Genomic DNA, 21,015 nt, shown 5'->3' with positions numbered 1-21,015 from the left:
CCAGGAGGGATGGGGACTCTACACCAACACTCAGGCAGTCTGCTCCTACTGGGGCTCTGACATTTTACCTCCCGCTCCCTGCCAGCCCAACATTTGGGACAGTGGAGCTAAGGCAGAGATCGTGCCTGCCTGTTTCCCAGCGTGTAAAAGGGGAATATGTACTCTTCCCAAGGTAGTTCTGAGAAACAACACCTGCGGGTGCTTGGTTCCCTGAGCAACAGTAAACCTAGCTCCTTGTGGGGGCAACGGGTATGATACCCGTAGGGTTTCTGCAGAGACCTTAGCTGGAGGGCTGGGCCAGGGACGTAAAATATGAGCTGTGGGCAATGACGGGTAAGAGAAGGGTGTATAGGCAGGACTGCTGCCTCCTTCGGGGTGCCACAAGACGTAAAACGCTTTCTCCCCATCTCTGTTACTCCCCTCCCAATTCCAGATAACTGCCTTCCCTCTGCTCCTCCTGTCCATGTGTCTCCCTCCACTTTTCCCCGCCTCCCCTCCTCCTCCCCTATTCTCCCTCCCTCAGTTCCCCTTCTCTCTCAGGACCCAGAGCGGATCGCTGGCCCTCCTGCGCATGCGCAGTTGCTGCCAGCTGGACCGCGGGTTGGAAGCTCCAGCTCCGAGCCGGGGATCGGCCCCAATGGCTTCTCAGCTCTGTCGCCCTGTAGGCCTTTGGCTACTGCCTGGGGCCGGGGCCTCTGGCTGTGGAAGTGCAAGGTGAGGGGATATCGGGAAAGGGGTGAGGCGGCTGCGGGAGGGCGGTCGGCGTGTCACAGCCCCCCAGGGCGCCAGTCAGCGTGTGTTCAGCTGGATTGCTCGGGCCAGACCCCTCTGCCCGCGCCACCTGCCCCGGCGCCCCGGCCACAGCTGTCCAGGGCCAGGTGTGCCCCTGCGCCTCTTGGCCCAGCCGGGCTCCCCTCAGTCCGCGGCTGGCGTCCGCTTCCCCTCTCCCGCCCGCGAGTCCTCCCCTCCCGGGCTTCCTCTCCTAGGCCGCCGACCCGTCCCCACCACTGGGCGGGCTGTGTCCCGGGCGGGCGGGGTCTGCACACCCGGACGGGGCGGGCGGCTTGGGCTGGGGCTGGGGCTGGCCTCCGAGCGGGGCTGCAGCCCGCGTCCCCCACCCCGCTCTCCCTGCCCCGCGACCCCGGGGCTGCCTTCCTCTCCCTTTCCCGATCCCTGAGGTCCAGATTAGCGGCGTGGGCGCTGCTCCCCAGGCTGAGAGCCCGCGGCTGTAACTCCCAGCTTCTCCTGGTGGAGTCGGGAAAAGGGAGCGGCAGTGCTGAGGGAGCTTCTGTCTCCTTGATCAGGATTTCTGCCCCAGGTAAGTACCTTGAACACTTTCAGGTGTTATGATGGCGGTGCTTGTTGATGTCACATGTTTTTATACTGAGAGGGATTACAGTGGTGAAAGCAGGGCTTGGTTCAGTTAAAAATGAGCTGAAGGCATGAGGCTGTCTCATCCTCCATCATTCACTCTCCCAGGGTGAAACGTGAGACCGTCGATCTTAAAAAGATACTTATAGTCCCTAACTAGTCCAGCCCAGCTATTGTGTGTTAACAGGAACAGCACAACCTGAGGCGTTGGAGACCCAGGGACATTGCACTCCTAAAGAGCTCCTGGCAAAATCTGGTTTGTTTTGGTTTTTTTTGTTTGTTTGTTTTAATTAAATTGTGGGACAGACTAGTAGTATAGAGGGAAAAATAATTGGCAAGAAGGATTTTTTCATATAACAGCTTTATTGTGATATTGTTCACACACCATGAAGTCCACCCACTTGAATGTTACAATTCAGCAGCTTTTAGCATATTCACATTTGTGCAACCATTATTATTCCAGAACGTTTTCATCACATCAGAAAGACCAGTTGAAATGCATGACCTATCCACCCCTTCCCAGTGGTGGTTCTAAAGAAGTTTCTTGGCTGTTCCTGACCATAAATTAACTTGTTACATTCCATGAAATATCTGGGAGGAATTCTAATCAGAATTGCAATGAATCTGTCTATCAAAGCAGGAAGAATTAATGTCTTTATGGCATAAACTTCTTCTACACATGAATATATCTGGGACCCTATCTTTTCATCTGTCCAGAGCCAGGCCTATTTGGAAATCTTGGGTTTGTGAATGATGAGATTCAATACATCATTAGATGCAACTGTAGCCTTTCACTGAAGAGAAAAGTAACCTCGTAGAAGCCAAGTGATTCTCTGATGGTTAGAATGAGTGACCGCCAGTGCTGGAGTATTCGAGTGGACTTGGTGCTTGCAGAGTTCTCCACCACCTACAGCTAAGGGGATTACCGTGTTCTTTTACTTTTTTTTTTTATGGCGTTGCTTTTATTTTTACTTATTATATAAAATTATTTTTTATTGAAGTGTTGTAAATTTACCATGTTAGCTTCAGATGTACAGCAGAGATTCAGTTATAAGCTTATGCATATGTATATAAATGTTTTTCAGATTGTTTCTAGTACAACTCATTACAAGAAATTGAAAATAGTACCCTGTGCTATATAGTAGGTCCTTGTCATTTATTTTATATTTATTAATGTGTATCTGTTAATCCTCCCTTTCCTGCCTGCTAACAACAGTTTGCTTTCTATGTCCATGAGTCTATTTCTAGCAGCACCGTTTTTGCTAGCAATATATGCTGGTTGGCTCTTTTCTGTTTCAGTAGTTCCATCTTATGTGTGGGCGTTTTTCTTCTGGTGGGCCTGTGTGTGGTTTGCACACGTGATAATAGAGATCTGTATTTGGGAGAACTCCAGGCCTCGTGTAGTCCCTCGTATGGAGCGCCCACTGAACTGATGCTTGAACTTGGAAAAAAACAGTAAATGTTGGAATTTCCACTATGGTTGAGACTTCCAGGTTTCTATAACCTCTTTAGCCCACCTAAATTTTGGCTGCACCCAATACTGGATAATTTGGTGGAACTTCATGGTATGGTGGTGTAGAGACAGGGCCTTGTATGCTTCTTCTCTTTCCTTTTTCTAACAATCATTTTCCTGGGCCTTCCAGGTACTCCCCCAGAAGGGCCCAGGGCTGGCTTGGTGTTGCACTGAGGCAATATTTGTTAATAAGTCCCTTTCCTCATCTCTTCTGAGCCTCCATTTCCTTCTCTGCACAATGAGGGCTTAGACTAGATAAGTGCTTTTCAGTTTCTTTTAAAGCCATGTTTCCTTTGAGAAACAGAAAATTCAAATCTCTCCTCCCATCACAACCCTTTAGATTTTGACACGTCCTCCAAGGAGTCACATAGCTCTTTGTGGTAAATTGACGTGATTGTGATTCCACGTGGCACAGAAAAGACTCTTCAGAGATTTATTGCAGGGAGAGGGCAGGAAAGGGGCAGTATGTCACACTTTCTTGTGTGAGCACTGGAGCAAAGGCTTGGGTTTAAATACAGTGTCTGATGTGGCATCTCTCTAATCTTGCACAATGTGATAAACCTCTATCCCTAGTTTCTTAATGTGTCAAGTTGGGGTGGTAATGTTTTAAGGCTTTTGTGAAACATTATACACATAAGCCATTTGTGTCTCGGTAGATACAAGACCTGCTAGAGAGTCGGAATTTCTTTAAAAATACATATATATTGTCCACATCACTCTGTCTGTGTGTATTTTGAAGTTCCTGGAGGGTGAGGGTTGAGTGTAATGTCCATCGTGGGACAGGTGGCCCATGGGTCTGTGTGCCTCAGATTGCCCCCTCCTCCCCAGTCCTCTTCCTCTCAGTCCAGGATGAAGTTCCCTAGTAGATTTACACACAGGTCTTGTGGAAATGGCTTTTCATTTTATTGTTTCACCAAGGAGGGTTGCCATCATGATCTCTGTGGTCAGGTTTTGGTGACCTGAAGGCTATGCAATTGGGGATTTCTATTTTATAAAAAGAAAAAAAATTACAAATACAAAATTAGACCTAGGTTGGTGGCAGGGGCTTTTGAAAGTGGGGACCATTAGCTTTTTTAGCTTCAGGTGCAGTGGCCTCTGGCCACGAGGACACATCCTCATGCTCTGAATTTGGAGGGACCAGTGGGTTCAGTGGGAATATTTACTGAGTGCATCTCATGGGCTGCGCATTCTCTTATTTGTACTGTGTGTTCCTTATTTGAGACGGTGAGCTGATTTAAACTCAATAGCCTCTTTAAAATAATAGACTTTTTATTTTTAGATGTAATGTAGATTCCCATGTAGTTGTAAGAGATAATATGGAGAGGGCCTATGGACTCTTTGCCCAATTTTCTTTAATAGTTCCATCTTGCAAAGTTGGGGTACTATTCATTCGTGACTCACTAACCCTTTTAGGTTTGTGTTATTGCCCTCATTTCTATTTATGAATAAACTGGTGTTGAGAGAAGCACACAGGTCTGCCCAGGTCACCCACGTGGTTAGTGAAGATTTGGGTGGAACGTGGGCTTGGCATTTCCAAGCAGTACCATTATGATGGTCTGTGGCAGGGAGCAGCATTCACTTGCTTGTTTATTCATTCATTCAACAAACATTTATTGAATAAACTCTGTGGGTCAGATGCTTTCATAGGGTTATCTGATTCTTCAGCAGTATGGAGAATCAGGTAATGTTTTCTTTTTCTTTTTTTTTAATATGAGAAAAATATCTCTGAGAGGTTATAATCTCCCCAAGGGAAAAATAGCTCATAAATGAGGGATAGTACATTTGTACAGTTCCTTCTTCTTATGCAGGTGGTACCCTAGGCATTTTACATTTGCAAACTTCCATAATCCAGATATATTCTTGTAAGGCAAGAAGCTTTTTTTTTAATTGAAGTATAGTCAAGTTTACAATGTTGTGTCAATTACAAGGTGGTTTTTTTTGAATTTTGAATTGAGAAAATATTTATTGAGGGGGTTAATTAAGTTTATTTATTTGTTTCATTTTTCTAAAATGAGGTACTGAGGATTGAGCCTAGGTCCTTGAACATGCTAAGCACGTGCTCTACCACTGAACTGTACCCTCCTCCCCAAAGCAAGTTTTCTTACCCATTATTCTGCACCTTAGGAGTTCAAATAAATTGGCGTTGAAATCCAGATATTTTGATCCTACTATGGTTCTTTGCATTATATCCTGCTGAGGGGTGGGGAAGCAGTTCCTTTATTCATTCATTTATTCAGCAGTTTTGAGCACCGACTTTGCATCAGGGCCTGCCTAGGTGCTTGGAAACAGAAAACAAGAAATGATCCTTTTCTGCAGGGGATGGAAGCCTAGACCAAAAGCTGGGTAATGTGATCTGAGCTTCAGTAGCCATGTGCAGATGCTGAGGACAAAATTATCCCCGATTTGCTTGGACTTCCCTTGCCTTCTGGCTGGTGCACACCAGGTCGCCGCATCCCAGTGAGGCCCGCAGCCCACAGCACAGTATGTACATCGATTTACCCTCCCTTCTCGGCAGGGCCTGCAACATGAACACCCCTGACTACGTGCAGTGCGCTGAGGACCACCAGACTCTCCCGATTGTGGTCCAACCTGTGGGGATCATCTTAGAGAATTTCTTTTGCATCTATAATGGAATCTCCTTGGTGAGCCAGATCAGACCGTGCGGCTCCCAGTGGGCACCCTTTATCTACTATAGGTATCTCTATGCGCCCGAGAATGGATGGAGTGACTTCCAGACCCACCGCAATGTCATGGGCCTTGTCACCATTACTGACTGCCTCTTGGCCAAGACCTTCTAGAAGCTCCACGCACAGAGGAGCTGTATGGCACCACGCTCTACGACTCTCAGCTCTTTGTCTTTATGCTGTATGGGGAGGTGGCCGAGCAGCCGCACACCGACGTGGCCTTCAATCTACGAGGACTGCGGGTGGTGGAGAAGAGGATCGAAGACTTCACTGAGTCACTCTTCATCTTGCCCAAGTCCAAGTGGCTGGATGGGGACCCCGAAAATTCTGGGGAGAAGACCCCCCTCCTCTACATCCTATTTGAGAAGGAGGACTTCGTGGGACTGGACACAGACAGCAGGCAAGTCAACCTGAAGGCCGGGCCACCCTGGCTGTGTGACAGATTGCTTCCTTACATCCAGAATGGGATCATCAAGGAGGAGGGCTTTCTTGTAGCCAAGGCGGGAAGGAGGTGTAGCCCGCCGGTTTTCAGACGTTTAAAACTAAATCCGCCTTTGTTTCAGAGAGATCCTTTTAGAGTTAGTGTGGACACTTACTCCCCCTTTTCAGCCAGGACACTTGGGGTTACCCCTGGAGTTGCTGTCCAATAGAGTAGCCACAGATACTGATGTTAGTAGTGCTGGGGAGGAGGCCGGTCTGAGCTGAGATGTGCTGTAAGTCAAATGCACATCAGACGCTGAAACTTGTCTAGTAAAAAGAATATAAACTATCTTGTTACTTTCTATATTGATTACACGTCAAAATGATAGTATTTTACATACAGTAGAATAAGTAAGGTCTGTTCTTAAAATCAGTTACTTGGTTTTTTTTTTGTTACATTTTAAACGTGGCAACTGGGAAACGTTATTTACATGACTCTCATTTCATTCCTGTTGGACAGCCTGTCCTGGGACAGTTTCATCCCTTTGCTTATAAATGAGACTCTGAATCCCGAGACGCAGAATGAGGTGCTGGTTGAGCTCAGGGTGGAGCCGATGTCTCCTGCCTCCCAGGCCCAGCACCAGCACGGCTCAGGCCCTCTCCCCTGCCTGACAGCCACCATGCCAAGTTAGGACATCAGAAACACTGCCAGGGGCTTCCGAATTAGCTCCTTACGCAGGGAAAGGCGTGTCACGGTGTATGGGACACAGCAGGGAAAAATTCGTCCTCACTTTGTCCCTGTGATTAGGTCAAAGGCCCCACTCTGCCTTGGAAGTGCAGACGATCACTTCTGGGCTGCCTAACCCCTCACCCTCTACTATGTTTCCCTGTGTATCTTTCAAGCTGTCCCTCGGGCAGAAGAGGGTGAGACGTCTTTGCCGAGAGGTGGTCCCCCTTTACTGGGGAGAGTGAGGTGAGCTGTGTCCCCCCGGCCTACGGCCTCGGGCCTTGAGTCTGGAGAGCGCTCATGGCGGTCCCACAGGTGACGGTCGGAGGACATGGTACGTGCTGCCGGGCCCGCTGTGCAGGAGGGGCTCTGTGATTCTCTGTGATTCTAAGGTCAGATTCTACTTTCTTGTTGTTGGTAAGATGGAGGAGAAGATGCCAGAGAATTGATAAAAAGAAAATCCACACCAGTCCTGTGAATGCCAGACACAGGGGATCCGTGTCCCACCTGCGTGTGGTGCCTGGCAGGCTCTGGAATAATTTTCACTTCCTCCCCGGACATTCCTCTATGGCTTAAGGAAGGGGAGAGGCATGTCGTGGCCATGATCTGTACTTGTCCTCACAGGGCCCTGTGATCTACATGCCCACACTACACTTCTGCTCCTTGGAGATGAGGTGTCAGGTTTAGGAAACTGGGCACTGCTGAGGGCATAGCTGCCAGAACCGTGCTACACCAAGGCTGGCTCCGTTCACCTCACCTGTCACCTCCTGTTGAGTCCTAAGGCGTCATTCAAGGTAGGTGCATCGGTGCAATGAAAGCAGGGACCTCCTTCACCCCCTGGACAGACTGGTGGGTGATCAGTGGAAGCCTGGAGCCCTGCCCCAGCCCCACGCCAGTGCCTCCTATTTTGTCATAGGAGGCACTGGTGACATTTTTGCTCAGCAACTGCTTGGCTCTGATTCTGCAGAGCCAACAGAGAATGCCAGCTTGTTTTTGCCTTTTGAAGTCTGCCCTTGGGATTTGGCGGAGTAGCTGGATGTGTGCTTAGCCCATAGTGGTTGACACTGTCACCATTGTTTACCCAGAACCTCGTGTACCAGGCATGGCTGCCGGCATCAAAATACAGCAGCGCATTAAACCTCCCTCCTGGTGGGTCTGTCTGTTCTGGTACCATAAGGGCTCAGCCAGCATCTGAACGTCAGTGAGATAACGTGGCCAATGAGATCGGGTCAAGCACGTTCTCCGCCAGTGACTTTTACTCCATTGTTGCTTTTACTATTACACAGTCATTAATTTTTTAAACAATGCTTTGGTTCAGGAGCAGAACCTAATTCTCCCCTGTTCCTCTTGGTGGGAGTGAGTAAAGTTGTCCAGCTTGAAATGCGACCACATTTTGTAGCTCAAAAGCTGTCTACACGCATCTAGGTGAAGTTTTGGTTTGGGGCGCTGACCACGTTGGGGTCCCCCGGCAGCATCGCTCCCCTCAGGCCCCTGCCTTCCCTGGATCAGGAGGTGAGGGTGGGTCTCACCGTCCCTGCGTCCCTGTCCTCATCACACTGACGTAATTTCTTGTAAATGCTGTCAAAGTCATTTTTGTTCTCGTGTGTTTCTAATTTTGGCTGTTCCTCTATTCCTTTTTCTATTTTCCTTTTTCCCTTATACCACCCCGTGAGCATGTTGTTGGGTCTGAAAATGTGGTCTGTGCACACCCTGCATTGGAATAGCCAGATCGCCCTCTGTGCCGTCTCCATCGCTATAAAAAGCAAAAACTTAACAGTTGCCATGATTCGTATATTATCCTAGTCATCTTATTTTCTACTTTTTTGGAATTTTTGCTATGTTAGCACATCACCCACTGGAGTTTGATATCTGTTAAAGTCCTTGCTTTGAGGAACCTGTTAGTTCGTCCTTATATTTGGTAACAAATGCTCTCTTACTAATTTTGTTTATTTGTTTTGAAGAAGTGAGATGCGAATTGATTTAGGCGGCTGCTGAGGGATTTTTTTCATGGAGTATTTAAACTTGGAAAGTCAAATTCTGCAGCACCTTGCTTGATTCTGGCTTTTACACAAACGTGCTCGGCACGAGGTTCCTGGCTGTCGCTGTGTGACGTGCGTGACGGCGCTTCCTGGCCGGCGGTCACTGGTGAGGAAGTGGCCGGCTCGGGGGTGAGCAGCTGCAGGGGACGCTGTTGGAGGAAGCAGTCACCAGTTTTTTGTTTTTTGGTTTTTTTTTTGCATTCACCTTCCCAGTGCCATTTACTTTACTTTGCATTCATAGTGGGGCAGGAGCGGGCCTAAAACCATGCCACTCTTTTGTTCCCTTTATGAGGCTGGTTTTTCTAAGTATCAGGAAAACATTGCCTTGTCCTAAGTAACTGGTTCACTTGGATCTGGTGGACACAGGGACCGCTAAAGGGGACCGTAGCTTCCTCTCTGCTTCAGCCAGTGGGCATTCAGAGCCAGGTCTGTGGTTTGCCTCAGCAGCCGTGCAGGCCTCCCTGCACCGGCCTTTACTTTTACCCCTTTTTGGCAGTAAATAGCTGACTCTGTGTCTGTTGCAGCTGATGTCCACCACTGACGGCCGTGTGGTTATTTTGCGGTAGTGAGTCTCCAACACCCCTGTCAGCCGTGAAGGGACCTTGCATTCTCACCCCGACCCTGGTTCATCTCACCCAGGGAAAGGGCTTGGCCACCACCGTCATGCTGGACATGAGGCCTTGTTTCTCCTTTCATGCTCTGGTCCAAATGTGGACACTTCATCCTTCACTGACTTGGTCTCGCTTGAGACAGTCCAGACTTTCTGAAAGAGTCCATCACATTCTGGGGGGGAACAGAACAGAAGTAAGAGTCGCAAGTAGGAGTCTAGGCTGTCTGGGTTGGCAAATGCAGGCTGGGATCTGTGATGGCCGGTCTGTGCCCTGGAAACTGGCCTTTCCCGTGGCTCCCGAGAGAAAAGGGGTCGGAGCGAGAACAGACTTGCCTGGGTTCCTACCATCCTCATCTGCTCACTGACAGGAGTGTCAGCTAACTAGGAGCTCCCCCAGACTTCGGGCCCTTCAAACCTCAGATCACGGGAGATCCTTGAGTCCTTTTTCTGGTCCTTCTTTGTGAGAATCCAGTGCCTTCTGAGGTGACTGGCAGCAGGAGATGCCTCCCCCTCCAGGGAACTCCCTTCGGAGGACTGTGACTCAGTGCACCTTGCTGTGAGCTTGTGGGTTTCCATCGTGCTCCCTGCAGAACCAGACTTGAGACTGGCTTAGTGACAGAAATAACAAGACTGATTCCAGGGCAGGGCCAGGTGGAGGGAACAGTGGAAATTGAATGTGACCTCAAACACCTAGGTGGGTGCTGGGGCTGTTACTAAAATGGGGAGCCTGGGAGGTACCTGCCAGGAATCGAAGTCTAGAGTAAATGGTGGACATAAGGCCTTTTTTTTTGACATATGGCATTTTTAAGATGCCATTTGTCATCCAAGTTAGGACTTCCAAGAGGCACTCGTGTCTATGAGCCTGGGGCTCAGGTGAAGGAGCCGGACTAGAGATACACATTGGGATTCGTCATTCTTAGCTGGTGTTCACAGCCGTGCAAGTGGATCAGCTCATCTCAAGAGGTGCAGACTGTGTCTGAGGGGGGGCAGGGCTGTGCCTGGTTTGGAGGAAAGCCCAGACCATGCAGCTTTGGTGTGTCAGTCAGCAGCGTTTGTGATTTTCAGAGCAATGGCATTTATCCTTAAGGTTCTGGGGGGTGGGCAGGGCCACACAGGAAGAAATCTGAAGAGAGGGTTTTGGCCACGTGTGCGCGTCTTGGGACGATCCAGGAGCTGCAGGGTCCAGAAGGGGAAACTCCTCAGAAGCTGGAGTCGGAGTGGGGAGTTGGGAGAATGTAGTCACACTCTCCTGTGATGAAGGGAGGGAGGCCTAGGGAGTCCGCACCCTAGCGGACTCTCTTTCCCACGAACAAAAGGCAATCAGACAGAAGATTTGAGGTAAGAAGGGATGGGCGTTGGGAGAGGAGCCAACCTGGAGAACGGTGGTTGAACAATTCTTGAATAGTCTCCCTGAAACATAGAGTTAAAAAAACCCAGACTCTTAAGAATATTGATAGTGACTGGGGAGGAGGCAGTTGTTTTTCTGACCTCCTAAGGGTAAGGTATGTATCCGGGGATATACAGAAGAATCGGGCAGTCTGTTCCTGGGGCTTCACCCTTACCAGGGGGAACAGTGCAAGTTTAAAGGGGGAGAAGGGCAGCGGAGGGAAACTAGCCAGGCCCCGTGTCACGTACCAGTCGGCCGCCCTACTTGCGTGTTGCATTCACATCCATGCCTCCCAAGTGGGCGGTGGCAGCCCCGTTTTGAAGATTGGGAAGCCTCCTCAGAGGTTTAAGGAATTGGTTCATTTAGCAGCTAGTAAATGCTGTAGCAGGATTCCAGCAGGGCCTTGTCAGACTTCAAGGGCATGTTCTCTCTACTAATTCCGGTTGTACCTGAAATGGTGAAGTGAGTCAGTTTCGGAGCCTTTCAGAGAAAGTACGCTTTAAGTGCCTCAGGACTGTTGCACAAAGCTCAGTGTTCTTTCATGGTTCGGAACCACCGCAGTGCTTTTTGCCCCACAGATGTAAGGTCTTACTCCTTTGACGATGGCGTGGTTGTAAATGACATACAGGTGCAAAACCACACTTAGCAGCTTCTGAAGGGAAACTCTCCTGTTCTCCCTTGATCGGCTTTCTTCCACGGGATGTAACTGTGCTGCAGCTAAGGCCTGAGCTTTCCGTATGGAGTGAGGGTTTGATATCCAAATTTAGCATAAAACAGTCAGATGGAGAAAATCGAAGATGACAATATATTTTGGGGTTTCATTAGACAAGACATACTATCTGTTAATGGCTCATAAAGCTAATGAAATTGAGTACAGAACATTACATTTCTTACTTTCTACTGAGAGCTGTCTTCCAACATAAGGTTCTCTGCTTTGGAACTTCAGCTCAGCCACTAGGGCGCCTGTCATTGTGTTGGTGTGATTGCATTTACACAGTGCATGTAATCTGGGCTTCCTTAGCCCCAAACACTCCAGTGCAGAATCATAGGCTGTAGCCATCACTTAGTTATACAAATACTTCTAAAACTATATGATACCAAAAAAAATAAATAAATAAAAATAAAGAGAGAGAGGGAGATTGCCTTTATCAAAGTTCCTTTGGATTTTAACTGCAAAGTGTTGTTGAGCAGCTCTGGTTTCCTTTGGATATGAATATATACATTTCTTTGCATGTAACTTGGATTTCAGGCTTGAACACCAAGCTCTTGTTTTCCATGAGCCACAAAAATCATAGCCAAATGACACACGTATGAAACAGTTTATTCTTTTTATCTGAGACAGAATCCTTGAATTTGGGACTTGAGCTGCGACTTTCCTGTTTGCTCTTCCCACCCCTCTTGTCACCTCACTCCTTTTTCCCACGTGGCCTCCAAGAGGTCATGGTCTCATAAGAGCAGGTGGACAAATACCAGTTGGTCGCCAAGCAGTGCTGCTGTAGATGGAGCCCAGCCAAGAGCTAAAGGACATCATCAGGGAGGACTTCCTGGAAGAAATTGGCTCTACATTCAGTTCTGGGGACAGAGTAAGAGTCAGCCAGGGGAAGGAATCAAGAGGGTGACTCAGGTGGCAGGAGCAGCCCGGGTAGAGGCCTGGAGGCTTGTGGGGTGGGGACTCGGGGAGACTGCCCTGTGTGGTCCAGGGTGGTGGGTGACCCTGCTTTGAAGGACACTGGAGAGGGCCTAGGGGTGGAGGGCTTTGGAGGAGCTTGGTTTTTACTAGAACTGACACAGAAGAGGCAGTGAAGGGTGTCAGCAGGAAGTGACCCTTAGGAGAGCAGCTCTGCCTGTCCTTTTGAGTCCCACCCCTTCATTCTTTTATTCACAAAACACGCAATTCTGAGTGTCTAGGGGAGAGGGGGTGGACCCACAGTAGTAAGCAAAATGTACTTGCTTCTTGAGAGCTTAGCAGTGTCAGAAGTTGACTTAGATTAAAATGTTTTATTAACACAGCAGGGCACCTAATCCAAAGTGCGGAGGTTGGAGGGAAGGAAGACTTCCTTGACAAACAGTTAAAATGAGCCTGGAGGCTAGTGGGAAGTAGCAGCAGGTCACGGGGCCCCTGAGGTCACTGGGGACCTGGTACTGAGGTGAGGATGGACAAGCAGGGTCGGGGGTGGGGCTAGAACTCTACCAGGGAGCCTCTGATGGGTTTGAAGTGGGGGAGATGTAATCAAATTTGTGCTTTGGGAAGGCTGCCTTGGCTGTGTGTGTGTGTGTGTGTGTGTGTGTGTGTGTGTGTGTGTGTAGCGGGGAAGAGGGGGAGGGTGTCACCAACTGGGAGGGTCATTAGAAGACCATTCACAGGCTCGGAGGCCACCAGTGGGAGAGGGGCGTCGGGACTGCTTGGGGACCGCAGGGGCAGAGTGGATGCCGGGTTTCCTTGTGTGGAGGGCTTGTTAGCGGGGTCGCTCTAGCGACACCTTGTGGCTGGAAGTAAACAGATGGAGGCCGCCAGGTGGACTTACCTCTTCTCTCCTTCCCTGCCTTGTGTGATGATCTTAGCTCTGCCAACATATGGAACAGAAGAGCTAAGTTCCAGAGTAGCCCAGGACTTTGCTGGGCTCGTTCAAGTGAGAGCAGATAGGATTTAGGCTTGTGTTGAGATCTGTAAGTTAACTTAGCTAGAAACGTCCTGTCTTTTGGATTTTCATAGGGGTAGTAATTCTTGATAAAGTTTGCTTTCTTGGTGAGAGGAAATTTAATACAACTGATGTCTTTCTCAAAAAATATCTTATCTTTAAGAAATTTAATATTCAAAATAATAGGAATATTTTAAAATGATAAACTAAGGCTTTCGTGTAGTTTCTTTGGTTTCTGAGTTGATGTGTAGGTAGACCCTTTGCATTACATAATAGCACATCTTTGACAGTATTTAAAGAGCTGTTAGTGAGCGCCCCCAATTTGAAAGCATCATTAAAGCTTGCTCTGAAATAGTGAAGTCATATAGGTCTTGTTTGCAGAAGCCAGATATTTGGTTTATAATCTGCAGCATAGCTCCCTTTATAAAATAATAATAGATTCAAAATTAACAAAGTGGAAAATAATTGATTTTTTTTAAAAAATGAAACATAAACTTTCTTGTGCTATTGTTGCAACTGGAAATTTTGAAAAGAAAAATCCTATTGTAATATCATCTAAGTGAAATACATATATGTCTGTCACATTTGAATAGTAACTGCACAGTGGTTTTTGAAGTCAGGATCATTCCAGCTCAGATACTGGCAGTGATGGTTGCTGGTTTTCAATGGAAGAGCCTAAATTTGCTTTCTTAGCTTTATTCTTTTCTTTTCTTATATTTTCTTTTCTTTTCTTTTCTTCTCTTTTCTTTTCTTTTCTCTCTCTCTTTTTTTTTTTTTTTTTTGGGTAGTGCGAGGGTTGAGTAGTGCTGTGCCAGCATGATTTGGGGGCAATTTGTGGGCAGATGTCGTGCAGCAGCAGTGAGATATTTCCATGCATTTTACTTTCCGGACATCACCAGGGAACATGTGTGGTTTGTGCCTGCAGGATGGGATGCTGCAGGACTCCCTGGTCCATCAATGTTATGTCTTGGAGCTGCTCCGGTCAGTGAATGATTTTCTGTGGCTTGGAGCTAATGTGGTCTGATGCAGATGATCAGATGTGTAACTAAAGTACTGTTACTTGAAATAAGAGAAAAGCTAGCAAAAATGTCTCTAAAATACAGGATGAGGGAGGAGAATTGGCTGAGCTGCTTGCAGTGGGGAATATTCTCAGGTGACTCCCTCACTGTGTCTCCTGTCACTATCCCCCACAGCCCTGCATGGCAGTCCTACTGAAGCAACCATGCACTTTCTCAGAAACGCGCTGAATTTCCTTGTGCCTCTGATTGTTCACTTTTTTTTTTGAAAGCACATCTTGCCCTTTGCTTAAATGCCATCCCTGCTAGCCACCACTTACACTCATTCTTCTGGACCTCGTCCATATATAGCTGCTGAATGAAAGAACAAAATGTAGTATCTCCATTTAGTGGAATATTATTCAGACATAAGAGTGAATAAAAAAGAAAAAATAAATAAAGGGGAATATGAAAAATGCCATCTGCTCTGGGTAGTCCACCCTGACTGCTCAACCCGGCCTTTTCCCTTTGAAACCCCACCCCTTATACCCCACTCTACTATTTTTGGTAGTATTTACCACCTTCTAATAAAGTTTAACATTTTCAAAAAAAAAGAGACATGCTGATACCACTTCAACATGGGAAAGCCTTGATAACAGCACGTTAACTGAAAGGAACCAGACACAAACAGCCACATATTGTTGATTTCAGTGATCTTAGAAATGCCCAGAATTGGCTCATGCAGTGGCAGAGAGCAGATGATGGTTGCAAGGGGCTGGGTGGAGGGGGGTTGTGGAGTGACTGCTAGTGACAGGGGTGTTCTATTGGGGTGATGAAGTGTTCTGGAAATAGATGGTGGTGAGGGCTGCACAACCGTGAGTGTGCAGAAGACTGCTGAGCGCTGTCTCTGGGAGTGCTTGTTGTTGGGGCGGCTTTATTTTGTTCTCATCCTGTAATGTGAAGGGTCATCTTGTGCTGAGACCATTCAACTCCTGTGAGTGGTAAGGCTAAGAGACTTTGCAGAGTCATGTTTCTTTTTTCCCCCTTGCTGAGTGTAGGCAAAAATGGTTTAAGCCTGAGAAAGTGCTCCATATGCAGAAATGTCTTTCAGTTTTGGCTGGTGTAAAAATCTTGTGAGCTTTTTAATCATTTAGGACAGTCTGTAGGGGGAAACAGCCTGTGAAGCCTGGGTGAGACTTGGAAGAGCCGCGCTACCCTCCCAGACACGGGTGGGGATTTCACCCCCATTCAGGCAGTGAAGGGCCAAGACCCGTGAGAGGAGTTGACAGTCATGAATATTTATGTGTATCCGCTGCTTCATCTTGGATATTAATTTCTAGCTGAGTCATTTTGTGGCGGCAGCCTCATCCTACATCAGGAATTTATAGTATCTGCTCTTTGAGGTGAAGAGCTGACAGACTTGATTATTTAACAGTCTATCTTGTATTGATATCTCAGATTCCTTTGTCAATCGCAAAACAGCAGAAATACAGACGTCCTTTAATGCCGATGTGACCTGGAGCAGGTTTAGTTTCTGTACCTCAGTGACCTTATCTGCGTGTGGGGAAGATGATAACAGTGCTTCCCTCAGAGGGGCTGGTGAGAGGAGACTGAGAAGCACAAGTGGAAGACTTACACGAGATGCTCATGAATGACAAAATTTAGTGCTCTCAGCCTGGTGAGGCCTCAGGGGCAGAGATGTCAGAACAGAGCAGTCCTAGCCGGAGTTCGATCCGCATTGTCAGGTTTTATGATCACTATCACCACTGTGGGTTATCAGGTAGTTTTAAGACTTGGTAATATGAATTCATGAATAATGTTAAAGACTAGACAACTCAGATCCGGTTTACATAGTTCTCAAGATTTCCTGTGAGAAATGGATATTTTTTCCCCATCTTAAATCTGAGTGGATTCTCTAAAACAATTCTGTAGTCCTCCATCTTTTTCCTTTAATTCTCCTTTTTTTTAAATAAAAGTTTTTAAATGGAGTTACTGGGGACTGAACTGAGGGCCTCATGCGTGCTGAGCACATACTCTCTCAACTGAGGTATACTCTCCCCCATAATTTTTTTAAACTTTACTTTCTTAGTATTCAGAGGTTAGAGGCCTCTAATTCTTTTTTTGGAGACTTGTCCATAAACCGGTAAATCTAAAATTAATGGACAAAATTTGGTTTATTAAAAAAATCATTAGAACTTTTATCAATCCATTCAAAAGGAAATGCTTATTGAGTTAAAATGTTTCTCCTTTATGGTGATTTCTAATTTTTGGTCTAGCTTAACTTATTAAAAGTAATCCTCATCATCATAATGACCAAGCTTGCTGTGAGTGGACACCTACCAAAGGCTAAACTGTTTTTCTCATGTTTTACTTCAAAGCAGGTGTTTGACGGTAGGTATCAATGTCTCCTTTTTGCAGCTGAGGGATTGAGAGGTGGGCAGCTTGTCCCAAATCAAACGCAGCTGGCGGTGCCTAGCTCGGTGCTGGAACCCAGGCTGCACAGGATGCATTCTCAATTTCTCCTCTGATCAGCCTCCCGTTGAGTGGTTTCCCGAACTCCTGTGAGTCCATAAATGACCGATTTTGGCGATCTCAGCCTGATGAGGCCTTCAAAGGAGAGACACCAGTGAGAATGTGAGACAGAGCGGCATAAATTAAAATTGTACATTTTCACAAATGTTGCATTCTCAGGTAATGACTTAAATAGTTTATGTTTTCTTTATATTAGTGCTATGTAAGCACTAAAAACAAAACATTAAAAATGATTATAGTGCAAAATAGGAGTGGGCTTTGAAAGTCCAATCATTGCTAATGATGTTGCTTGTTTTTCTCTAGTGGTGTTTATTGACAGAATAATTTACAATGACTGAATTTGTTTTATGTATGTAGTCTTAGTATGGAGGAAAAGTTTGTCAGTGCATATTGAAAGTAAAATCTTTACTCTTTTCTTTCCTGATGATAAATATGTACGTTGTTTCCATGGCTTAAGTATATTTCCTCATTTGTGAAATTTGAGTGATGCCGTTTACCATGTCTGACTGTGAGAGGTAGACGCCTTGTATACAAAGCATCCAAGAGCTGCTTAGTAAAAATGTGCTGTCACAATGACAGATAGTTTAGAAGGATCAACTGTGAATACTAAAGAGGGTGGCTTGTTTCTGATGCATATTCAATATGGATATATATGAATATGGCTTAAAGTAACAAGGATTCAGGGTTTTGTGTGTGTGTGTGCGTGCAGTATGAAGTTTTAATGAAATCTGTATCATTCTATTGAGACAGGGACTAGTTAAATTGACTTAAGCAGACGACCTTGAAGATTATTTACACAGAATGTGTATTGTTACAACTCAGTGTTCATGCTGCCGTGTAACTATACACTCAGACATTTAAATTTGTAGGACTCTGACCAGAAGCATTAAGTTTAGAAAAATCCACATTGATCATTTTCAGGGAATAAGCTTCTCTCTTTTGTGATTAAAGAAAATTTTGATTTATTTTTCTGCACTCTTAATAGGTTTTAAAATATCAAAACATTGATTTGACATGTCAGCTTTTTTAATAGAAAAAAGCTCATGCTGTTTTAATATGTAAATAAATGTTTTTGTATTTCAATACACTTCTATGATTTCCTGGCTCTTTGAGAAGTATTTTGCAAGATACTTAGATTACCTCCTGTTGGAAAAATACAGACATGACTTTTATGAATATAGGCCTAGTACAGGTCTGTTGGTTTTTGCTACAGTGCAAGACATGAGGACTAGGAGAGCAGTATGTGCTACATAAGCTTTTAGTTATCTGATTCTTGTTTCTGATCCACAGGCAATTTTTGTGTTGCACCTTTCCAGGCAACCAGGAAGGCCTTTTAAGCCATAGGTGGCGCTGTTACACCTTCTTACAGTCTTAACTTTCCTGTTTGTAAAGGAAGTCTTAAACAACTTTTTTTTTTTTTTGATTCCTTTGCTTAGTGCTTCAGGGTAGCACAATGTCCATTATGTCTGACTACCTGGAACTATTATTCTGCTTATGTCTTAGTTTTATTCTATCATCTCGCTGTGAACATTTCAGACTTCCTGTGCAAACAGTTGCAACATCGGACTTTTCTTGCAGTGTTAGAAACCAGTGAGCCGGGATTTTATAAAAGAGCTAGAAGCGGCCTCTGGAGCACCTTAAAGCTGAAAAGTGTACTGAGTTCCCTAAGTATTATCCCCACCGCTGTGTGTCAATGGGTGGTAGGAGATTTGGTACATATACAAAGGGGTGTGGTGTTTTGACTTGGGTTTGTGTGCACGCGCTGCCACTGAGCTACGTGATCCTGAGTCAGTTTGTTCTGAGTTTTTCCCTCGTCTGTGAGATGGGGACACTCATTTCTGCTTTGTAGAATTGTGAGAATTAGAAATTATGTAAAGTGTTTAGCACAGTGTGTATGACAAGAGGGCTCATAATCTTAACTGCTGTTTGGTGTGAAGCCATCATTTGATAGTCTTTGGCAATTACTGAGAAACAGGAAAATAAGAAAAGCTGGTTTTATGATGAAAGATATTTGAGGAGGTTCCATAGTTCCTATACACATAATTTAGCATCAGCAGAGTCAGGACATTTACACAGTCGCCCTGAACCAATGTTAAGCCACAGAATTTTTGTTACTTCATATATGTTGGGGCTTAAGGGGACCCAATACTTATACACATGTTGTGTCCAGCAGCCAACTGAGAGATGACAAAGAAGAACAGGCAGGCGATAAATGTCTCCTTTATTACTGATGAAGCCACGTTCTCCATGAAATTCAGGGCTGTGGGAGAGTGAGTGTCATGACACTATGTCCCAGAATTAGAGACTTACGCAGTCCCAGGTAACTCTGGTCCACAGCGAGCATTCCCTTGAGAGATTCTGACCCATAATGCACAGGACTGTCTTGCCATGGAACTGAGCATCCCGGCTGCTTCCTAAGGGTGGCCAACACTGGAGGGGAAGGAAAGCTTTCATATGCCCTGCTTGTCTCCCCGGACTCACACCTCAATCTGTTAGTGTGAGGAGGGCTAGCCGTGGGCCAGTGGTCAGGGGTGTGAAGGGAGAAGCAGTCTCCCATGGACCAGAGGAGTGGGGAGGAGGGAATCCCCCATCAGATTAAACAGGTGGTGGCTTGAAACAGAAGGGTGCTCCTGAAGAGTTTATAAGAGGGGAAATAAGGATTTCCTTTGGGACTCAGAATAGTCATGAAACACAGAAGATGATTAGATGGGAGACTTGTAAATCACTTTCTTATTAAATTGAAATTTGTTGGGCACCAAAAATGTGCTACATTCTTTTCTGAGAGTTTTACAGAAATGAATCCTCCAATTTTCACAACAAGCGAGTAAGAAAGATTTGATTGTTATCCCAGGTTTACAGTGTGGAAATTGAGGCACACAGAGGGTAAGTAATTTGGCCAAGGTAACAGAGCTAGTAAGTGGCAGAGCTGGGATTTAAATCCTGGCTATCTGGTTTCCAGGCTCCCAGGGATGGGCTTTGGGTGTTTACAGGTATCTGCATCCCTGGATCTCTGTACCTCTGCATCAGTTAGACCAGAAAGTACAGGGAAAGTGGAGTTATACAGGTACTCACAGTCGTGTTTCAGCCACTGTCCATGGAGTGTGCCCCGTGATTGGCATTAATTGTTTTCCAGGCAGTAGATCTGTTCTTATAACAGAAATTTAGTCCATTGAGTTAATCTAGAAACCCTTCCTGCTCTGCTTCTGTCCACGCTTGCCATGTGACTGCCTGCCCGAGATTGGGCCGTGGAGGAGAATCTGTACTCATGGTTGAACTCTGATATTTCAATCTGGTTTGTAGTTTCACATCTCCTGTTACATTAATAAATTAAATTTCTGGTTTTCTTGCATCAGTGTGTCATAAGTTTGCTTAATGTGAAACCAGTCCATGGGAGCCGAGGGGTGCTGACGGTATAATTTCTGAGCATGTGGCATTTCTACCCGTGCAGAAATGGCTGGAGGATGTCCACCTTCCTCACTGATTTCTCCCAGCAGCAGGGTCCTCTCCCACCCCCGGATGTGAGGATGGGATCTGTCTGAGTAGGCCATTCAGAGGCCGAGTCCACCAATCAGATGAAGTACCTGGAAGTGGGTTTAATAGAAGAAAAGGGCTTCCAGGTAGTCCGATGGGCTGTTTGAGTCCGTTTGGTGAAAAGATGTCCACTGTCTGTGGTTGAGCTGCTTCTTTGCTGTTTAAAAGTCTGTATTACATGAAGGGATTTTAAAAAGCAGAAAGGTGTGATTTCAGGTGGTACATCCGCACCGGTGAGTAGTGCTGGATGACCGCCTGTGTGAGGAATAGACAGAGTCTTACAAACTTCATAAAACAGCTTTTAAAGCTCTTCCATCTGAGTGCACTTCGTATGGGGTCCAGTTCATGACTGGTCGCGCTGAGAGGGCACGTAACTGATGATGGCAGAAAGGACACGGAGGCATCAAAAAGGTCCCAGACATGTTCTGTGTTTAGAGGATGGGGCACAGAGTAACATATTTGAGCTGGTTTTTCATTGAACACTTTTGAGTATTTTCTAGGACTCCCCAATCCCCCATGGTTCCATGCAGCTGGGTGTCCCCTCAGTGCAGCTCTGTCAGCGCTTGC

The 21,015-nt window shown here is 46.2% G+C and overlaps 1 protein-coding gene across 1 annotated transcript in view; it reads left to right on the top strand.

Moving 5' to 3' along the window:
• The window catches only part of LOC140690342 (uncharacterized), a 141,967-nt gene that overhangs the window by 2,797 nt on the left and 118,155 nt on the right, over positions 1-21,015 (top strand). The window contains exons 3-4 of the mRNA XM_072952050.1: positions 434-714; positions 1,240-1,318. Coding sequence (XP_072808151.1) covers positions 434-714; positions 1,240-1,318 — 360 coding nt within the window. The remainder of the gene's footprint in view (positions 1-433; positions 715-1,239; positions 1,319-21,015) is intronic.

Source organism: Vicugna pacos, chromosome 30 (genome assembly GCF_048564905.1).
Source record: "Vicugna pacos chromosome 30, VicPac4, whole genome shotgun sequence".
Classification (NCBI taxonomy): domain Eukaryota; kingdom Metazoa; phylum Chordata; class Mammalia; order Artiodactyla; family Camelidae; genus Vicugna; species Vicugna pacos.
Note: the sequence above shows the minus strand (reverse complement) of the source record. Positions and strands in the feature narration are given on the sequence as shown.